This window comes from Calypte anna, chromosome 20 (assembly GCF_003957555.1).
Source record: "Calypte anna isolate BGI_N300 chromosome 20, bCalAnn1_v1.p, whole genome shotgun sequence".
NCBI classification, from domain to species: Eukaryota; Metazoa; Chordata; class Aves; order Apodiformes; family Trochilidae; genus Calypte; species Calypte anna.
The window spans coordinates 5,501,090-5,517,303 of record NC_044265.1 but is presented as its reverse complement, the minus strand read 5'-3'; the positions used below and the strand labels follow the sequence as shown (position 1 = coordinate 5,517,303).

The 16,214-nt window shown below is 45.1% G+C and overlaps 2 protein-coding genes across 2 annotated transcripts; both read left to right on the top strand.

Moving 5' to 3' along the window:
• Positions 1-2,218: 2,218 nt before the first annotated feature.
• On the top strand, positions 2,219-7,884 carry LOC103539789 (protein FAM83D-B). The gene is made up of 4 exons (XM_008506324.2): positions 2,219-2,683; positions 5,189-5,356; positions 6,196-6,320; positions 6,677-7,884. Exons 1-4 carry the CDS (start codon positions 2,234-2,236, stop codon positions 7,656-7,658), a joined length of 1,725 nt encoding a protein of 574 aa, XP_008504546.2. The 5' UTR covers positions 2,219-2,233; the 3' UTR covers positions 7,659-7,884.
• Positions 7,885-10,277: 2,393 nt separating this feature from the next.
• LOC115599456 (protein FAM83D-B-like) lies at positions 10,278-13,592 on the top strand. The gene is made up of 4 exons (XM_030463342.1): positions 10,278-10,727; positions 12,085-12,252; positions 12,831-12,955; positions 13,202-13,592. Exons 1-4 carry the CDS (start codon positions 10,278-10,280, stop codon positions 13,590-13,592), a joined length of 1,134 nt encoding a protein of 377 aa, XP_030319202.1.
• Positions 13,593-16,214: the final 2,622 nt, after the last annotated feature.

Here is a 16,214-nt window from a genome sequence, read left to right as displayed (position 1 = left end):
AAAACCCTCCCAATTTTGGGAAGAACTGACTCAAACTATTGTGATTTAATACCATCTTAACATGTGCATGAGGAACTCCTGGTAGAGAAGGAGAGCACAGAAGGGCAACAGCAATAGTAAAACAGGAGAATACTCAGTGGAGGCAGTGGATTCTCTAGTTTATTGAGCAGGGTTTTATTTCATGGGTTGAAAACATTTAAAAGCTCCCAAATGGCGTTACAACTTCTCTTTTCTCTTTTCCTTTAACCTGTTTACCCAAATCTCTGCTGAAACTAAATCAACAATAGCATGAAATAAGAATATCTTAGCCAAGAAAGCAATAGCACTGGTCTCCAGTGAGCCACAGACAAACTGTTGTCCATCTGTTGGAAGGTGTTCTCCCCACATATAGATATTTCTGTGCCTTATCATACTTGCTAAAGGTAAGTTGCTAACTAGTCCCTGGCAGGTTTGTGGTCACTGTACAGTGCTGTTCTTTAACTTGGAGACTTATTTTGCAGGGGGATAACAGCTCGGAGCATGCTAGATTTTCAACCTTTTATTTACTTTCAGTTTCTCTCACGATCACTGCTTTTCTCTTCCTAAATACACTGAAGAGAAATGCACAGGGTCTTCCCTCTAATTTAACAAATCACCTTAAGCTACTTTGTTACAGCAGAGTCTGGAACATGCTTGTAGTTGAAAGGGCTCTTACTACAGAGCACGACCAATATTTACATTTTTATGGTGTTTTGCCTGTGGCTGTAGAATAGAATTTGTTGACACTAGTTGATGTTCAGCTTTATCCTGCTGTTTTCATCTTGGCCAAACTGGTAGTGGACTTCTCAGTTCCATCCCACCCTTACGAGTACCACTGGGTTCTTCAGGCAACATCTGCTGTGGCACAGTTACCACCTAGAATATTTTGCTCTGTTTCAGACTGTGGAAGCTGTAGTAGCAGAGATTCTGCTCAAGATACCTGTTCCCAAACCTACACCAATGCAATTTTCTCCACCTGCAGCTGGAGGGGAGATACGGGTTTTCACACAGTGCAGATCCAGCCTTAGTATTGTCACCTCTATGTCTTCAGCCTATAGATTGCAGTGTAAGAATGGGCTCCAGTGGTGTCAGTAACCCCGGTACAGCTCGGTGTGACTGCTGCATGTACAGGTTATTAACAAACAGTGAGAAGCCTTCTGCAATAACTTGTAACTCCATTGATCAGTAGTAAACAATGTACAAATAAAACTTGATGAGATGTATTTTATGTGAAAAAAATAATGTAAGAACTGTATATTGTATTAGCAGCTTTGTGTATAAAATGGCATTTTGGCAATCAGAGTCTAATATATTTAATTTTTTTTTTAAAAAGGATATTTGATATTGTATGGAATTGACCTTATTGCTATTGTAAGTATGAAAAGATGGTTTCTTAACATGTTGAAGCAATGCATAAAATCTTAAATTGTATGTAAAACTCATGCCAAAAGGGTATGTCTGACAGTATTAGCACCTGACTCAGTGTCTTTAATAGATATTGAATTTTTTAATTTAAAAATTATATTAAATTTCTTTTAATAATACAGAAAATTGACCCTGAGTTTTATTTAATTAGCTTACATTTTGGAACTCTGCCTATCCCACAGCTGCAATTACCACCAAGAATTGCTTAGAGCAGTACGTCTAGGGAGTGGGTTGGTAGAACTTGGTATTTTTCTGCTGTTATTTTTTTTCTGGTGGCACTTATTCCTTTTGGGGACGACCAGGAGGGCCAGAATTGTACCAACTTCTCCCAGGCTGTTCGAGGTGTTAGGGCAGCTGCTGGTTTGCGTGCTCCATGAAGAGTCTGGTCCTTCTCAGGGAGGTTTGGTTTGGAGGAAGGTGGAAGCACCCTCACCCCCTGGCCCTGCCTGCGGGGAGGGCGACACAGGGCGGGTGACAGCAACGAAAGGTGCGGAGGCCACGCAGCGCCAAATGGCAGCCTCAGACCTGCAGCCTCCGGGGCGGGGCATGAACGGGGCCGTACGTTTCCTCTGCCCCAAGGCAGGAGAAGCCTCTCCAGGCTCCTTTTACTCGCTCTCCCGGTTCCCCGTCCTCCCCTCGGCCCTCCCCGGCGGGGCAGACTCTGCCGCCTCGGCCAACCACGGCTGCGGGGCGGAGCGCGGCTCTCCCACTGGCGGCGGCGGCGCGGTTCTGTTTGGATTCAAAAGCACTATAAAGGCTCTGCCGAGCCGGTTCCGTGCCTGGTCCCGCTATGGCCAACCACTCGCAGTGCCTGGAGGAGGGCGCCGGGCGCTGGCCGCCGCGGCCGCCCGGTCCGTACAGCGAGGCGCAGCGACTGGCGCTGGAGGAGCTGGTGGCGGGCGGCCCCGAGGCGCTGCGGGCCTTCCTGCGGCGGGAGCAGCTGCCGCCCTTCCTCTCGGAGCCCGAGGTGAAGGCCATCGCGCGGGGCGCTCTGCCGCCCGCCCCGGAGCCGGCGGGAGAGCCCTCGGCCGGCGCCTCGTCCCTCGACGCCTCCTCGCTCACCTACTTCCCCGAGCGCTCGGACCTGGAGCCGCCGGCGCTGGAGCTGGGCTGGCCGGGCTTCGGGAGCGGAGCCTTCCGCGGGCTGACGCGGGTGGAGGCACACTTCCAGCCGGGCTGCGGGGAGAGCCTCTACGGCTGCAAGGAGGCGGTGCGGCGGCAGATCCGCTCCGCCCGACAGGTGAGTGAGTGCCCGATGGGCTTGAGGGTGGCTGTGCCTCATGGCCCTTCCCAGCGGGTCAGTGAAGCGGAGTAAAACTCAGCGACTAAAACTCAGGATGAGCATCGCCGTGATGTGACACTAAGCAAGGCCAAGTGGCTTTAAAATCCCTTTCGAGCAGGCAAAGCCTCGACGAGAGGACGAGCCCGTGCTCCAGAGGTGGTGGGACAGGAATTGCCCATCCCCCTGTGCCGCCTCCAACCCCGCTCTGTCTAAACCACCCTCTTGTTCCGAAGTGACTTTGCTCCGAGTCCAAGCGCTGGTGTTCCTGCTGTAGCTTCCTTGCTGGTGTGGTCTGTAACCCAGACCCACTCACATAAACCTCCTACTGTCCTTTAATTGATATGACTAAAAAGGCCTCCTGTATTAAAGTAGCTACAGAGATGACCCTCTGATTATATCCCCATTCGTCTTTCTCCTCCCTGATCCACCCCTATGTAATGTGCAAATCTGCTCCTGCAAGGAATTCCCTCCTACAGGAGTGGATGGTTTTGATCTGAAGCAGAGCATGGCTTAAAACTCATGTGGTGTAGCAACTTCTAACTGTTCTGTGTGACTCGTCCTACCTGAGTTTACTGCCTCTAACTCAGGAGGGAACCACCCTTCCATTCATTGGCTCAGCTACAATTTAAATGTAGAGCTTCCTCCCGAGGTGGCCAAGTGAAGCAACCTCTGGCTCTGTAACTGCTCCCACATGGAGAACTCTGAATCAGCACCTGAGCTCAGGGAAGCTTAGGGTGTGTGTGAGGATCAGGCTTCCTGCCAGAAACGGTCACAGAAGCAGCTCTATTCTCAAAGATCTCTATCAGGATGATGAGACCAGTCTGGAGGCTTGAGTAAGCTCTGTGAATACATCTTTTCTCAAAAAAGTGAACTTGTTTATAACACACTTGCTTGTAGCATCCTGCCCAGCACTTTCCTTAAAACCAAGCCAAGAGCCAGGCAAGCTGTTCCTGACACATATTTGCCTGGAATGGGGAGAGCTTTTGTGGCCACAGAGTGGAGAGAAATTTTGGCCCTCTATAACTCAGTGAATATCAGATGCTGTGTGATGTTGTGCAGCCATGTCTGAGTTCTTTGGGTTAACATGAGGAACAGGAGAACTTCAGATTCTGTATCGTTTCATCTCAGCTTGCTTGAGCGACTAAAGAGGATACTGTTGCTATCTTGCCACCCCTATTCTGAATGGATGCATGTAGGGAAATGGGTTTTCTCTCTCTCTAAACGTAACTGTTCTTTTGCTCATTTTGAATAAAAGTATATTTCTTTTTCAGCTGCTACTTCTGGGATTAGAAAGCAAATGTGCTGCTAACTGAACAGTCGTTTGAAGGCACCAGTGTTTCCAAGTGGTTTAGTGTGAATTGTTGTGTTTTCAGGGATTATTTTTTTTTTACTCTTCTGGTCTTGCCAACAGCATCTTATTTTTCTTATCTTCATTTGACACTTAGACAAGTAATAGAGTGGAAAAAAAACACAAGACACGTAGGAAGCATAAGCATAATCTAACTTTATCTAGAAATACCAATCTGCCTGTGTGTTTTACAGGTAAGAGCTCCTCCATCTGGAGCCAGTCCCTTAGGGAGCAGGGCAGAGGTGTGAATGCCAAGCTTAGCCTGTTCTTGTGGGAAATGTTTCCTTGGAGTAGAGGCAATGCCACACACAGTGCAGAGGTGTTGCATGCAGATACACCCCAGGGCATGCTGCAGCAATGTGTGGATGATTTATCTGTTTGATAAAGGCAGGTGCCAGGTACCTGCAGCAGTTGTATAATCTGAAAGAATAGAAAGAGAAAAGTTACAAAGCTAAATTCTTTGTGCCTTTGTATCCCCATGGAGCTGTGTGTTCCTGCTTTTGAGGGGTGAAAATTCTATCACTGGAATAGATTAGCTGGAAGTGATTTCTCATTGATGTAGGACTATTGTCTTTGGCTCACTGAAAGAAAATCTCATATTTGACCTTGCCTTCTGTAAAGAACTGTTGAGTTGAGTGAGTGGAAGGATTTCTTGTGAAGGTGTGAAAAGTCAGAATACATCTAGTAAGTCTGGAAAAAATGAGAAACATTGTCACAGAACTAGTTTATGTCTTGGTAATTTATATAGGGGCAGCACAGGAGTGAAGAGGGCTTGTCTGGATTCCCGAATCTGCTGTGATAACTTCTCCAATGTTACTAAAAGAACAGTTTAAGAGAGATTAAGTAGGAAAGCAGGCTGTGAAAGTATTAAAAAGCAGCAGCAGATGGGAGGAAGAAACTCCAGGGCAATTCTTTGCACTTCATGACATAGCAAATTTATAGAAATATTGTGGGAATACAGAAATCTTCCATAATTTGTCAGGACCTGCACAGCAGGACAAAGAAATGTGTGTCTGGCCTTGATGACAGCAGCAGCAGAAGATGGCTGGGGGAGGCAGAGATCTGGCCTTGTGTAAAATTAAGCTCTTGAACAAGTGTTGTCCCTTTTCTTGCAGGTGATTGCCCTTGTGATGGATTCCTTCACAGATATAGATATCTTTGGTGACCTCCAGGATGCCTTCAGCAACCGCAAAGTCCCTGTCTATATCCTTCTTGACCAGGATTTTCTACCCCATTTCTTGGAAATGTGCAAGAATTTGGGAGTTTGTCCTGAGCAGGAAAGTGTAAGTATTAACATGAGTGGGTGTGGACTTTGTTTTTATTTTTGTGGTATGGTTTATTGTTATGGATGTTAAAGATACCCTTCTATAAAAACATGAGGCTTCCTTGAAAGGCTAGACCCTCTCTCCTAGATAACTGATATACAAAGATATTTTCTGAAATACTTCTCAGGGCTCAATATCACAAGCCTTTGGTACAGTCTCTTACCCAGCACGTGAAACTGACCACAAACTCATAAAAAATCATGTAGAAAAAGCACATCCACTCCTACCATACATTGCCTCTATGTAGGATTTGCAGTGCTGGATGGAGTGTGCTCTGTGTTCCCTGCCCTGAAGAAGAGCCATTTTCAAGCATTTTATTTTGCAAGATCTAAGTAGCTTTATTCTTTGGCTCAAGAAACTGCTTGCTAAGGAAAATAGAAACACAGGAAGCCCAAGGGTGGTATAGCTTTGGTAACATCTCATTTCTTCACACAGGCCTAGTTGTTTTATTTTAAAAGGATTTGTGACCCAGGTGGTTTACTTAATTCCTCTGAATATAAGTGGACACAACTGTGTTATGGCTTGGCTTATGTACACCCCAGTGAGAATTTCTCTGGATGAGGAAACACTCCTAGCTTTGTGGGCAGTAATTAATAAGAACTGGCTTTTCTCTCCCAAGCTCACAAATTTAGCACTGAATAAGTAAAAACATTCACATGCAGACAATGTAAGGAAGTTAATTTCACTCCTTGTCTTTTGTGGTGTTCCTAGCTGCTTTTAGATCAAATTGCTAATCAGAACCTTTTGGAAATTAACTGAAGTCTGCTGTAACTTCTTTCTCTTCTTTTCTAAAACAGCTCATGAGAGTTCGAACTCTCACAGGGAACACATACTACATGAGGTCAGGTGCCAAAATCATTGGGAAAGTCCATGAGAAGTTCATGTTAATTGATGGCATTAGAGTGACAACGGGCTCCTACAGGCAAGTATTGGGGTCTGCTGGTGCCTGATGCAGCTACAGAAAGGGAGAATTTCTGCAAGAAGAATGCATTAACTTTGCTGTTTGCTTTGTATTTATGAATGTCAATAGCAAGGGGACCAGCTTGAGTCTAAGTGGGACTAACACAAAACTGGAAGCATCTTTGGAAAGCTGATTTACACAATTTGTAGCTAGCAAAGCACTTGACCATAGCTAGAGTTCTTTGTGAAAAAGACAGTGAATTGTCTATTGACTTTATACCTTCCATACACACAGGACTTGTAAGATTAACTTTTGCTATCTCTATCTGTGTTGAAATACTCTGGAGATAACTGTGAATCTTGTTTTGTTTTCAATAGTTTCACCTGGTCTGATGGGAAGCTGAACAGCAGTAACTTGCTGCTCTTGTCAGGTCAAGTGGTTGAACACTTTGACCTCGAGTTCAGGATTCTTTATGCCCAGTCCATGCCCATCAGCCCTAAATGTCTGTCCAGCTGCAGGAACAGTGGGATATTTGATCACCTGGCAACCAGAACAGAGTCCCCCAAAGAATATACTGTGGAAAGCAACTTGAGAGCAGAATTTGCCAGGCTGGCTAGCACTCCAAAGAAACTGCTGAAAGAACTAGATCTGCCTGAAGATACCCCTGGAGGCAAACCTTGCAACTTGAGGGATTCCTGCCTCTGTGAAGAGGAGTGGCTCAGTGATCAAGAGGCCATAGTGGAACAGAAAAGTGTGTCAACTCAAACTGGCCCTTGGGAAGAGCAGCCTGTAGTGACCAAGAGGAACACTGCCACGCAGACCAGTGTTGCAACAGCAGAGTTGGGCACTCAGGCTTCTGTCAGTGCCAAAGTGATGGGCACTCAGACTTCCATTTTGCTGAAGACTGCAGTGACACAGACGAAGGAAGATGAGCACACAGAAACACCCCTCCTTCACAGAAAGCTGTCAAAAGAAGGACCTGCTCTATTTGGAACAGCTGTATCAAGGTCCAGTCTGCGATCACTGTCTTCATCATCATCCCAGTGCTCTCTTACCAGCTCTGCTGGCTCATTCTCTTCTCTCCGGTCCTTTGAATATTCTACCAGTCACAGGGCAGAATATTTTCAAAAACTGCATAAAGAGAGGCAATTCCACTACTCCACTATCAGGTCAAAGCTTAGCCACATGGTGGATATCCTGTCCCGGAGGGGACGTGTACCTGAACTGCCCCAGAGGGCACATGTGCCTGAAAACCACATGGCCCAGTACCCTGGGAGATGCAACCTGAAACAGAGGAGGGACATCAGCGCCAGCCTGCGCAGCCTCCGGGATGTCTCACTCTTTTCTCTCAATAAATGATCACTGCACTGAGTGCAGGGCACAAAAGCTCAAGTCTCAAATTGCAGTCACTTTGTATCTGCTAATTCCTCCACTTCCTTCCAGCACTTTCACTTTTTTAACACATGTACATCACTATACATGTATATCATATGTGTACATCTTATTACCTAGAAGGGTTGGACCAGATGATCCTTGAGGTCCCTTCCAACATTCTATGATCACTCTCTGGCACATGGTTTTTATTACTTAAATTGCATGGTATAAAAGAGGGGGGTTATTTGTACTGTAACTACTTGCATGTATTACTGGTGAAGGTTCATCCAGATGCTTATGCAGAAGAATAAACCTATTACTGCTTGCTAGGGTTGCTAATGTTCTGGCTTTAATTTATCTAAATTTGGAAAAATCTGAGTCAGAGTGAACTTGCTCAGAGCGGCTTTGGAGATTGAGTTTACATCAAGGTACAATAATTAAAAAAAATTTTTAATGTTGCTTTTTATTTCTACCTTACCGTTGACATGAAGAGAAACAACTTTTTATAAAGAGACATGAAGCTATTTTAAGTCTGACTTCAGGGATATATTCATTACTTTCCCAGTGAAGCATCTATTGGAGCAGTTGCAGTTGCATCTTAGCCTGTCTCCTTTTCCCCTTTTTTAAACTTTCTGAAATGGACTGAGTTAACTAGCTTTTGATTATGCCTCTCATGCCTTTGTGTATGTGTGTGTATATATATATACATATATAGTGTGTGTGTGTGCATGTGTGTACATACACCTCCTCAAAGGAGCATCTTTTTGAATGTAAGACTACGAAGTAGCAAATTAACACTCCAAGATAGCTGTACCCATTTTAGGTACAGTTCTGGTGTAAGTATTTCTAGTGTTTGGAACTAAAAGCTGGATATATTGCACCTGTAAGATTATTAGTGGGAATGTATTGATGCATTGTGCTTGTGAGAGGGAGAGGAGGTGTCTTGCTGCGGCATACCTATTGTATTTTTCTTCTGGGAGTATTACAGAGAACTTTGTGTCTTGTGCAACTTCTTACATAGAGTTAAGACTTAGTTCCAGTTCTGTCTTGGTCTAGAAATATCTGAGCCAGCTTGCTTCTGTTGAGACCTATAAACAGCTTCCTTCTTTGGAGAGAGCTTAGGGGCAAGACAATCACTGAGGGCACATGACAAAGCCCTTGCTCAAAAGCAAACTGAGAAATGCACTATGAGATGTTATGTTTGGTTACATTTTTGTTACATTTTGGTACTTACTTTTGTACAAGAGTGAAAAACAAAAAAACAGAATATTTTTCTCTTTAAACTCTCCTATCTGAAATATTGTTTCCTGCTGTTTACCTTTTATTCACTACTAATGGTGTGAAGAACTCAAGTGCCACTCTAGTTTTTAAAAATACTCTCAATATAAAATGGATCTTAGGTTCAGTTGCTTTGCAGATACATTACCAGGATGTTTTTTTGAGGTACCATGGTTGTTTGTACTTTCTGGGTTGCTTATTTGAGCACTGTACTATTGTTCTTTAGACTGTTGGGTACTGTTGTTCTTTAGACCCACATACCAGCATCTCAGTGGCCAGTCTCTGAATCCTGCCAAGTAAAATCAGAGTCTGGGTAATGTATTTTCTTATTTACAGGTATGTGTGTCCAGTAGGTGGCACATTTCAGCTGTTGTCTTGAATATTCCTGTAAACAGCAATGAATGAACAGAAAAATAGCCAAACCTGCAACTTAAGTTGCAACAGTTTATTCTACTGTCTTTGGCATTTCTGTCTTAATAGGCTGGATTTCAAAGCAGCCACTCCCTAAAGCTGTAAGGCAGATGTACAAAGAGGTATGGGTGGAAAAGCTCTGTCTGCACTTGTTTAAAAAGATAAGATACTTTCTTACACGGCCCCTGGAGCTGGAACACCCTGAGTGTAGCAAGCTGCAGAGAGGGAGCCCACCTGGTTTTTAAGAGCTTGTGTTCCGCAGTGCTTGAATGTTTGTAAAATCAACTTGTTCTGTGTGCTTTTAAACTTTATTACACTGTGCAGCTGTTTTGGTACTCCCACAGAACAAGGGAGAGTTTAAAAATAAAGTTTTGCCATGGGGGTTTTCACTTGACCATTGCTGAGTTGTTTATTTGACGTTTTGGATCTGGGGCAGTGATGCTGTGCTTCCCCTTTTGTTGGTGCTTTTCCTGCTGCTCTGGCTGAGCAGCCACTACTGCCTGCCTGGGAGGGCCACCTGCCCTCTAACATTAGGAGCAGCCTTGGGGTCGGGGGCAAGGGAGCAGGTCCAGGGGTGGATTTATTCTCCCTCTTTAATTCAAGCTTCGCTTTTCTACGGGTGCTTCCCTGGGCGGGGGGAAGTCCTCTCCTGGCTGGGGTGGGGAAACCACCCAACTTTGTCCCCCAGACGCTGGTGGGCAACGCTGCTCCGCACCCTTTTCTTCCCGGCTTTGGGAGATGGGAAGGAGCGGAGCCTCCTCACCTGCGGGGCCTCCTCCCTGCGCCGTCCCGCCTGCTCCTTCCCCTCCGCCCCGGGGTCGGGCGGGAGGCGTGGAAGAGCCTCCACGCGTGGTGGGTCCGCCCGCCGAGCCGCTATAAAGGCTCTGCCGAGCCGGTTCCGTGCCTGGTCCCGCCATGTCCAACCCATCGCAGTGCCTGGAGGAGGGCGCCGGGCGTTGGCCGCCCCGGCCGCCCGGTCCGTACAGCGAGGCGCAGCGGCTGGCGCTGGAGGAGCTGGTGGCGGGCGGCCCCGAGGCGCTGCGGGCCTTCCTGCGGCGGGAGCAGCTGCCGCCCTTCCTCTCGGAGCCCGAGGTGAAGGCCATCGCGCGGGGCGCTCTGCCGCCCGCCCCGGAGCCGGCGGGAGAGCCCTCGGCCGGCGCCTCGTCCCTCGACGCCTCCTCGCTCACCTACTTCCCCGAGCGCTCGGACCTGGAGCCGCCGGCGCTGGAGCTGGGCTGGCCGGGCTTCGGGAGCGGAGCCTTCCGCGGGCTGACGCGGGTGGAGGCACACTTCCAGCCGGGCTGCGGGGAGAGCCTCTACGGCTGCAAGGAGGCGGTGCGGCGACAGATCCGCTCCGCCCGACAGGTGAGTGAGTGCCCGATGGGCTTGGGGACACCCGCGGAGCTCCTGCTCGGCATCCCCAGACCCTCCTCCTCTTCCCTAACTTCCTTTCCTCTTGAATAAACTCCCTAAGTAGCTTACTCTGCTATTTTGTGATTGGGTTTGGTTTTGTTCCCCCCTTCCCCACCCCCCACCCCCCGGTAATAGTTTTTTTCAGTAAGTTAATTATTTGCAAGTTTTTTTCTCCTGTACTGACGTAAAGCGGGTCCGGGCTAAGCTCCCTCCGAGAGGGGCCAGCCGGTCAGCCGTGCATTCCGAGCGCGGCCCCCACAGCTTTTCTAAGCACCCGTTGCACGTCAAATAAACATCAAATAAACGTCAAATCCGGGGGTTCGGTCCGCGGGAAGGACCAGCGAGGGGTTTCCTTATGGACATGGGGAGAATAATCAGATTTGGGGTTGAAATACCCTGCGAATCTCAATAATAAGTTGAAGACAAACCTCATTCTTAAATAAGGGAGGTGAGACAGAAAGATCAGTCAGACACTAGTTTTAGGGTTTTGTGTGTGTTTTGTTTTGTTCTGTTTTGTTTTCCTTTTAATTGTTTCTTTTCATATTTGAAAAGTTTGACATACTCTGAAAAAGTTAGATTTTGAAAGTTAGCTCAACTTTTTCTCCAGGCAATGCTTTTGAGGAAAACTGTTCTTAAAGGAAAAAAAAAAGAACAAACTCTTTGCCTATGAATGAGACACCAAATTAAATCCCTCGTTTTGCCATATCTCAGGGTGAGGAAGAAACATGAAGCAATACGATTGTTTTGTCACTCTTCTGTTTTTTTGGAGTTATTCTCAGCACCTCCAAACGTCTCTATGATCAGTTTGGTACCCCTAAAACACCAAAATTCTACATTGCAATAATAAAATCTTGAATGATAATTGCTGCAAGTGAATCAAGGAAAAATGAAACAGGGGCAAAATCACCTCTAATTACTATTTCTGTCCATAAATTCTGTTCAATGGTTGTTTTGGGGTTTTTTTCTGCTTAATTGTATAGAGACATGAACAAGTGATCATAGTAGAGAGGCAATATGAATTGCGTGTCCTATACTTGGTAATCATCTTTACTAAAATATGCTTCATAGAACTTTCTTCTAATTTTTTTTCCCTTTCTCTTCTCTCTTACATGTCTGTTAGAAGTTCTAGCAGTCCTGTGAACATAAGAATATACTGTATCATTGTTTGATTGTACCTTGTTCCAGAAATACTTGGTGGAAAAAGGGAGTGGAGAGGAATGTTTTAATTTGAAAGTCAAATTCCTCAAGTGCCATCTCCCCTGGGATGCTGTGGAAACAGCCTAATGATTTCTTCTGAACCTTGTTGCAGATGATTGCCCTGGTTATGGATTCCTTCACAGATACTGATATTTTCAAAGACCTCTTGGAAGCTTGTAGCCAGCGGCAAGTTAAAGTATATATCCTTCTAGATCATTCTTCATTTTCTCACTTTCTGAAAATGTGCAAGGATCTGAGAGTTGACCTTGAACAGGAAAAGGTGAGCCTTGTCATATTTATACGGATAGCAATTTGATCCTGAGTAAAAGCTATGAAAAGAAGAAACTACTATGCCTGCTGCCACAGCTTGCATCAGGTTTCTGTGGCTCTAGCTCTTTCTTGGAAGATGTAACTGTTCCTGCATGAGAAGACAATTAATAGATAAATTGAAATCTTTATATGTAGATGTTACGGGTGTGTTATGAGCACAAATACTAACTGAAAATTCAAGGAAACGCAGGAGGAATGTCCAGACCCTAGAGCATGACTGGAGTTGCCCAGGCTTGCTGAGGCTTTGGAGGTTCTCAGGAGCCTGGGGAGTTTGGGTACCTCCAGGATTAGGCAACAGGAGTTTTTACAATAACATTTTGCACAATCAGTTTATGGATTTTCCTCTTAATGTTTACCTCTTTCCCTACTAAATCAAGGCAAAATTATCATTTGTTTCCTAGAAGGTGAATCTTGTGCCACTGCAGCAACCTTTGCTAGTCCATTGGTGATGATTATTGTTGTGTGCCACTCCTTTAAATGCAGTCATTTAACTTTGAAACTCACTTGATGCTTGCCATATTTTAACAGTTGATGAGAATTCGAAATATCACTGGGAAGACATACTACACAAGGTCAGGTGCCAAAATTGTTGGAAAAGTCCATGAAAAGTTCATGTTAGTTGATGGCATCAGAGTGACAACGGGCTCCTACAGGCAAGTGCCAGTGTCTTTCTGTTACTTAGTGTGATTCCTTTGCATGGAGAGGAAAAACATCCCTATTGCACAACTACTTTCCTCATCACAGTTTATTTATAATGTTTGTCCTAAAAAAAAGCACAATGCTTATCGTTTGGATTATAAGAATGATTTAACTAAACATGATGAAAGGGAATTTTCAGGTAGTACTTTTTTACTGTGTATTTTTAATCCAGTCAGAATTTTCTTGTTCTTTCTTTCTAGTTTTACGTGGACAGATGGGAAGCTGAACAGCAGCAACATTTTGATCCTGTCAGGCCCTGCAGTTGCACACTTTGACCTGGAATTCCGAATTCTTTATGCACAGTCAAAACCCATCAACCTCAAAGAGTTCTCCAGCTGCAAGAAGAACGAGGTGTTGGACCAGCTGGTCAGGATAACAGTGGCTTCCAGAGACTTGTCCAGGGAGAACTTACTGAGAATGGAATTTTTGTATCTTAGAGCATTTGTAGGAAATCTCAAAAGGAAGCGGAGCTGGCTGCATGCCTCCAGAGAGGCAGTGTATGTGTCGAATAATGCAATGCATACTTCTCCTCCACTGACTAAAAGGAATGGCTCTCTAGTGATGAGGCCACACTGGATTGTAGAGAGATGAACTGCATGCTCACTTGGAGTGAGAACTAAAACCTCAGGAACCACGTCCAGCTGGCCATGCCCAGGACTGTCTCACAGTGTTTGTGAGAGCAGCCGAGAAACCTCGAACTGAGAGAAAGTGATACTGGACTTGTGGTTTCATTTGAAGACCATTATTACACAGACCAACAGATAAAGTTATGAGATTGTCTTAGGCTCAGGTGTGTATTTAAAAAAAAAAATTAACACCTGGAAAGATATTATTGACTTCTAATATTCTGTCAGGTTTTCATTTTTTCACCAATGCTTTCATGTTCTAAGCTGATGGGTTAGCAATGTCTTAGATCAGTAGGAAAAAAAAATGTTTTTTTTTAAAGGAATCCTTAGATATAGGATATAATATTGCTTAAAGATCTTCCAAGATTAATAGCAGGGCTGCTATATGGCTCTGAAATCAGTCTAAGCTTAGTCTTGTGTTGCACAAACTCTCCACAAACTTGTTTCATGACACAGAACTGGACTAACCATAACCTAGGAACTAGCAGGTCAGTGCCATGCTGGTAGTCCTCAGCTGTTACGTTTTATTGGCACAAAGCTGTGCTGCTAGGCAGAACTAGCAGCATAGATCAGATGAACAAGGCTTTTGCAATAATTTTATTTCCAATGACCTTTCTTTTATAATTAAAAGAATTCTTAGTTTGTTGGATATCATGAAATAAATGTGTGCAAGGGATAGTATTCCTGAGAACACACTATGTTTGTAGTGAGCTTAATGACACCACTTTCTCAGCTTTACTTTCTATATTTTTTTGTTTCTTTAAGGTTGTTACTGCTCTCTGATCTTATGGGAAAAGTTGAGTAGATCTAAAACTGTGAAACTGTTGCTCAAAAGTCTCACTTCCACCAGACCTGCAATAACATGGAAGTCAGAAATAGAACCATTTGTTCTTAAATTTTCATGTAATCTTGACTGTGGCAAAAGCAAGGGTATGGCATCTCTCAAGCTGTTCTTGCTACTGCAAAACGCTCATGTATAATTAATGGCCTTTATGCAATAAGGTACTGATTAGGATACAACTAATCTGTGCCCTTTTTCTTCTCTGCTTACCATCATGGAAATATAATAGATCTGACTCATCTAATCTGTAAATGTTCAAGAGGTTTTTGGTTTAATAGTCTTAACTTTCATCCAGATGTAAAGAAGCTTGAAATACGTATTTTTATTCTTTGGTATATTTTCCAGACACATAAAAAGCATACAGTGTTGTGCTCTGTAAAATACTGTTTAGGCAGTTTTAGTTTCAAAATAATTATCTGTATGTTTTCTGAAATAAAAGTTTTTAACATTGTTATTCATCTCATTACTTTAATATACAACTTTTTCCACGGGCCATAGTTTGGACGGTTTCTCAGCAACTGCTGATACCACATGCTGTGCTAAGAGCTGTGTCTGGTTTGGATAGGGTGCACTTAATCTGAAAAGGATTTGAAGCAAATAGTGACAATTTGAAGCATGTCTGTAATTTAACTGATTAACTTCTTTTCCAAGTGGTTACTTAGAGACTTAGCACAACAGGTGAGAATGGAAGAACAGTGTTGTGGAGCTCAGTCTGTTACCACAACTGCACTGCTAGCGTGTCAATTTACTATTGAAGAATGAGAATGATTAATAGGAATATAAAATGTGATTAGATTTTTTTCCATAAGCATGAAGTTTTGACAGCATTTGATTCATTTGTAAGGGTTGTTTTGTTTGTTTGGGTTTTTTTGGTTTTGTGTTGCTTTTTTTTTTTTTTTCTTGCCAGCCTGTAGCTAATTAACTCAAAGCCTACATTATATTCAGTAGTAACTTTCATGGCTGTAAGAGCCTGGCCCAGGCTGCTCAGAGAAGCTGTGGCTGCCCCATTCCAGGCCAGGTTGGGTGCGGCTTGGAGCAACCTGGGCTGGTGGGAGGTGTCCCTGCCCATGGCAGGGGGTGGAACTGGATGAGCTTCAAGGTCCCTTCCAACCCGAACCATTCAGAGGTTCCATGAGGATTCCACGTAAAGAGCCTGTGGTAAGGGCACTGAGGGGTCTATCAACTATCACTGGAATTTTCTTTCTAGGCTTTCAGCTGCCAGGTGTGACCTGCAGCACAGGGTGTGAGGGAATTGGCTTCACCTCATTATAGAGACGAAGACTGTTTTGGAGGCTGCGTTCAATCCCCTTAAATCTTAGGTTCTCCCCAGCTCCATTTCTGTCACGGGGAGAAGCACCCGTGGGCCTCTGATACACCTGTGTCACTCTTCTTTCTGGTGTGGAGGTGAGGGGGGTTTCAGTCACACTAAAGCATTATCAGCTGGGCTCCCACTCATCATTACGAACCGGGAGCCATTTTTGCCGCTAAAATAAGAAAATGTCCAAAGCTTCAGCTCTTGACACTTCGCCCCAGGAGCTGCGGTGCCAGTAGCGGGCAGGACCTGCTGCAATCCCTCAGAGGAGCGCTGACTGCACTCTTCCGCAGGAGCTCCCGCTCGGCCACTCGGAAGGCAGGGCCAGGGGCGGGGCCGCCTCCCGCCTCCCGCCTCCCGCCTCCCGCCTCCCGCCTCCCGCCTCCCGCCTCCCGCCTCCCGCCTCCCGCCTCCCGCCTCCCTCTAGAGCCCGC

Coding starts and splice junctions, on each gene's coding strand:
- LOC103539789 (XM_008506324.2), top strand. CDS start 2,234: ATGGCCAACCACTCGCAGTGCCTGGAGGAGGGCGCCGGGCGCTGGCCG. Junction 2,684..5,188: donor AGATCCGCTCCGCCCGACAG/GTGAGTGAGTGC, acceptor CTTTTCTTGCAG/GTGATTGCCCTTGTGATGGA. Junction 6,321..6,676: donor GTGACAACGGGCTCCTACAG/GCAAGTATTGGG, acceptor TGTTTTCAATAG/TTTCACCTGGTCTGATGGGA.
- LOC115599456 (XM_030463342.1), top strand. CDS start 10,278: ATGTCCAACCCATCGCAGTGCCTGGAGGAGGGCGCCGGGCGTTGGCCG. Junction 10,728..12,084: donor AGATCCGCTCCGCCCGACAG/GTGAGTGAGTGC, acceptor ACCTTGTTGCAG/ATGATTGCCCTGGTTATGGA. Junction 12,253..12,830: donor TTGACCTTGAACAGGAAAAG/GTGAGCCTTGTC, acceptor ATATTTTAACAG/TTGATGAGAATTCGAAATAT.